At 48.7% G+C, this 5,000-nt stretch overlaps 1 protein-coding gene across 1 annotated transcript in view; it reads right to left on the bottom strand.

Annotated features, from left to right (window-relative positions):
• Positions 1-5,000, bottom strand: part of LOC121274580 (glycogen phosphorylase, muscle form) — a 95,682-nt gene that overhangs the window by 63,710 nt on the left and 26,972 nt on the right. Inside the window, exons 5-7 of the mRNA XM_041181909.1 lie at positions 4,628-4,759; positions 3,772-3,883; positions 636-718 (exon numbers count right to left, since the gene is read on the bottom strand). Of these exons, the coding sequence (XP_041037843.1) occupies positions 636-718; positions 3,772-3,883; positions 4,628-4,759 (327 nt within the window). The remainder of the gene's footprint in view (positions 1-635; positions 719-3,771; positions 3,884-4,627; positions 4,760-5,000) is intronic.

The following is a 5,000-nucleotide window of genomic DNA, read 5'->3' as shown; positions in this document are numbered from 1 at the left end:
TGAGAGAGAGAGAGAAAGGAAGTGAGAGAGAGAGAGAAAGGAAGTGAGAGAGAGAGAGAGAGAAAGGAAGTGAGAGAGAGAGAGAAAGGAAGTGAGAGAGAGAGAAAGAAAGTGAGAGAGAGAGAAAGAAAGTGAGAGAGAGAGAAAGAAAGAAAGTGAGAGAGAGAGAGAGAAAGAAAGTGAGAGAGAGAGAGAGAAAGAAAGTGAGAAAGTGAGAGAGAGAGAAAGAAAGTGAGAAAGTGAGAGAGAGAGCAATAATATGAAAGTGAGAGAGGAAGAGAGAGAGGCTGTGAGAGTTTCTGACTAAGCTTGTTAAAGGAGGAGTTGGACAGCATTACTGAAAGCTGCCTGAAGCACAGAGCAAAGCCTCAGAAGCACCATTCACTGGTCAGATAAACGACCGATAAGAGTACTCAGCACAGGGACTGATGCAGTTAAGAGCTCCCTCTACACTGTCCTGGTCCCCGATAATACATCCCCACCTGCCCTCGCACTTCCCCGCTGTCGGGCATCGTACGTTGCTCGTAACTCACAGCGGGTTACTGCGTCGCGCTCTGCTTTCTGCTGTGGCAAACGGCTGGCATGGCCCAGCAGCCCTCCGGACAGGGCCTTGGGGAATTCAATCGGGAACTCACGTTGTCGTTGGGGTAAAGCACGCGGGAGATGTTCTCAGCCACATTCCTGTCGAGCACGGCCTGGATGTAGCCACCAACATTGACTGAAACACAAGAGAGAGAGAGAGAGAGAGAGACAAGGATAAGTGTGTGGAGCAGCAACAACAACAGCTTGCATTTGTATAGTGCCTCAACGTAGTAAAACATGCCAAGGCACTTTGCTAGAGCATCAAACAATACTTAACACCAAGCGACATGAAGAAATATTAGGACAGGTAGCAAAATGCTGGGTTAAAGAGGTAGGTTTTAGGGAGCATCTTCAAAGTAGGGGAACAGACGCAGAGGGACAGCACGTGTGTGGGAGAGGGGTTTAGGGAGCACAGGTATTCCATTCCCCCTTCCAAAGCCCCCGTCCCCCTCCGATTGTTGACACAGCTTGCAGGGAAAAGCACGAAAAGTGGCCACTCTGCTCCTCATGTGTGGACCGGTACTAGGTGTTCAGTCAGATGGGGGATGAACACGAGAACACAAGAATTAGGAGCAGGGGTAGGCCATTCGGCCCCTCGAGCCTGCTCCACCATTCAATAACATCATGGCTGATCTGTTTGTGTTCAGTTCCACATTCCCATTTACCCCCGATAACCTTTGATTCCCTTGCCCCACAAGAATCTATTCACTTCTGCCTTAAAAGTATTCAGTGACCCCGCTTCACTGCTTTCTCAGGCAGAGAGTTGGGGGACAGACACAGGAGGGGGACAGAGAAAAAAAAATTCTCCTCATCTCTGTCCTAAAAGGGCGACCCCTAATTTTAAAACATTTCCCCCTAGTTCTGGATTCACCCACAAGAGAAAACATCCTTTCCACATTCACCTTGTCAAGACTGTGCAGGATCTTATACACTTCAATCAAATCACCCCTCACTCTTCTAAACTCCAGTGGAAACAAGCCCAGTCTGTCCAGCCTTTCCTCATAAGAGAACCCGCTCATTCCAAGTATCAATTGAGTAAACCTCCTCTGAACTACCTCCAATGCATTTACATCCTTCCTTAAATAAGGAGACCAAAACAGTATTCCAATGCCCTGTATAACCGCAGTATAAGATCCTTACTCTTATGTTCAATTCCTCTCGTAATAAAGGATAGCGTTCTGTTACCCTTCTAGATTACCTGCATACTAACTTTATGTGACTCATGCACTAGAACACCCAGATCCCTCTGTACCTCAGAATTATGCAGTTGTTCTCATTAAGAAAATCTCAGCTTTTTTATTCTTCCTGCCCGAGTGAACAACTTCATATTTTCCCACATTATACTCCATCTGCCAGATTTCCTCCACTCACTCAACTTATCTATATCTATCTGCAAACTCACGTCCTCTTCACATGCTTTCCTACATGCATTTGTGTCAAGTTAGCTACCATATCTTCGCTCTCCTCATCCAAGTCATTGATGTAAATTGTAAAAGTTGAGGCACCAGCACAGACCCCTGGGGGACTCCACTAGTCATATCCTGCCAATCAGAAAAAGACCCATTTATGCGTACTGTTTTCTGCCAGCCAGTCAATCTTCTATCCAGGCTAATATGTTACCCCCCACGCCATGAGCTTTTATTTTCCACAATAACCTTTGATGTGGCACCTTATCAAATGCCTTCTGGAAATCCAAATGCAGCAGGTCTATAGGCTCCCCTTTATCCACCGTACATGTTACTCCTTCAAAGAACTCCCATAAATTGGCTAATCATGATTTCTCCTTCAAAAAGCCATGTTGACTCTTCCTGGTCACCTTGAGCTATAATCTCTCTAATGATTGATTCTAACACCTTCTCCACGACAGACATCAAGCTAACTGGCCTATAGTTTCCTATTTTCTGCCTCCTCCCCTTCTTGAATAGAGGGGTTTATATTTGCTACTTCCTAATCTGATGGAACCTTTCCAGAATCTAGAAAATTTTGGAAGATTAACACGAACATATCTGCTACCTCATTAGCCGCCTCTTCTAAGACCCTGGGATGAAGTCCATCTGGACCTGGAGACTTGTCAGCCCCTGCAGCCCCATCAGTTTGCTCAGTACTTCCCTAGTGACTGTAATTTCACCAAGTTCCTCTCTCTTCAATGGGAGACCCTTTATTTTTAAGCTGTGCCCCCTGGTTCTAGATTCCCCCACTGGGGGAGCTATCTTCCTGGCATCTACCCTGTTAAACCCCCTTGGAATCCTATGCGTTTCAACAGGCTGCAATCTTTGTGGTGGACGCTGAGCGGCTGAATTCCTTCAAGTGAGAACTTGACTGTTGGTGCTGGGGTGCGCATCACCTCTTACTGCAGGGAATTCAGGGCCAGAGTGACATTCTGAACTAGCGTTAATGGCCGAGATAGCTCAGAGAAAGTGTTTCCCAGATACTTTTCTCCGCAAGTTGGTCTTTTACATTTTTTTGGGGGGGAAAAAAAAAAATCTGGTTGTCCTTCTTCCGGGAGATCACATGGGTCTCGTAGGGGTGAAGGTGGGGAGCTTACCTTATTGTGCTACGCCAGGTATCACGACTGCGTGGGACAGGACGGACGGGCTGAGGGTCTTTGTGCGTCCATCGCTGTTAGTACATTCAATACATTTAAAAGGGAAGGCTCGATGCATATGAGACACAGAATGGGACGCAGAGTGCTATGGTGAGTTGTGAGAAGGGGGTTGGAGTGGGGTCCACAGGGTGGGAGGAAGCTGGTGCAGACCACCTGGACCACAGGCAGGGGGAGGTGCGAGGTGACGGAGGTTTTTGGGGGGGGTGGGGGGGGGGGGTGGGGAGAGAAGGTCCCTCAGCTGGAGGCAGACAACGGGCCTCCTGGCAGATCAGGCCAGCTGTTTCGACAGGCGCAGCTGGGCTCACCCGATGGCAGGATAAAGGCTGGATCTTGGGCGGTTAATAACCAGAGGCGGTCGAGGAGAGCGAGGGAAAGATAAACTGGGACCGGTCGGAGCTCCCACTCGCTACCAAGTCGGGATGGTCAAATACGCACAGAAGGGAGGATTGGGAGGTGGCAGTGATGCCCATCACAGTCGAATAGTCATCAACTGGAATTGTCTGTGGAGATAGGTTTAGGTTACTGGAGAGTGGGCAGCCCCAGCCCAGTGCATGAGTGATCCATTAGAAAAAAGCACAACTCACAGTCTTCCAGTTTAAAATCATTGGGTGCTTTGGCAGACCACAGCCGCATAGTGTTCACGGTGTTATTCTTGAAGCCAGGCACTGGGGTATCATAGGGTAAAGCCAGGACAACCTAAAACACACAAGAATAGGGTTACAACTCGACACAGTACAGCACACTAAAAATCCATTCTATACCAGGTAAAGGACTGTCCCCATCAAACACTCCCAGGACAGGTACAGCACAGGGTTATATACAGAGTAAAGCTCCCTCTACACTGTCCCCATCAAACCCTCCCAGGACAGGTACTGCACAGGGTTATATTCAGAGTAAAGCTCCCTCTACACTGTCCCCATCAAACACTCCCAGAACAGGTACAGCACGGAGTTAGATACAGAGTAAAGCTCCCTCTACACTGTCCCCATCAAACACTCCCAGGACAGGTACAGCACAGGGTTAGATACAGAGTAAAGCTCCCTCTACACTGTCCCCATCAAACACAACCAATGCAGTGCGATGGGAGTGCTGCACTGTCTGAGGTGCCATCTTGCAGACGAGACTTCAAATTGAGACCCTGGCTGCTCTCTCACATGAGCAACAGAGACCCAATATTTATCCCTCAACCAACATCAGAAATAAAATTATCCAATCATTATCACATTGCTGTGTGAAGGACAAATTGCAACTGCGTGTCCTACATTAGGAATAGTGACTGCTCTTCAAAATAAGCACCCTCATTGGCTGTGAAGTGCTTTGCGATGGCCATGGTCTTGAAAGGTGCTATAGAAATGCAGATTTTTTCCTTGTGTAGGAGACGCACTCTGTATGCCTGCAGGATGCTGGTCTGTGCCTGGAGATAAGGTCAGTGCCACTCACCTGGGTGTCCACCCATTTGATACCCTCAGCGGTATGGTCCACTCGGCCGTAGAAGTTGACGGGGATGGTGTACTCCGGACGGGCCTTCTCCCAGGGATTGCCATACCTCAGCCAGTCATCAGCCTCCTCGATCTGTCAAAACAATGTCTGGTTCCAGTAGAGAATTCAAACCACCCCGTGCCCACCATCCCCCACTCACCTCGTGCCCTCCTGCTCTGTCCCGCACACTGTAAGACCCCCCACAATCCACCTGTCCCATGCAGGTGAGATGCCCTTGTCCCGCACATGGCCAGAGGCTCCCTCCCCTCAAACAGTGAGAGGAAATGCCCCTCCTGAGGACAAGGGAGAGGGGGTTAAACAGATGTCTCCACCA

This window comes from Carcharodon carcharias (genome assembly GCF_017639515.1).
Source record: "Carcharodon carcharias isolate sCarCar2 chromosome 37 unlocalized genomic scaffold, sCarCar2.pri SUPER_37_unloc_1, whole genome shotgun sequence".
In the NCBI taxonomy this organism is placed as follows: Eukaryota; Metazoa; Chordata; class Chondrichthyes; order Lamniformes; family Lamnidae; genus Carcharodon; species Carcharodon carcharias.
The sequence above is the reverse complement of the archived record's forward strand: the minus strand, read 5'-3'. Positions and strand labels throughout refer to the sequence as shown.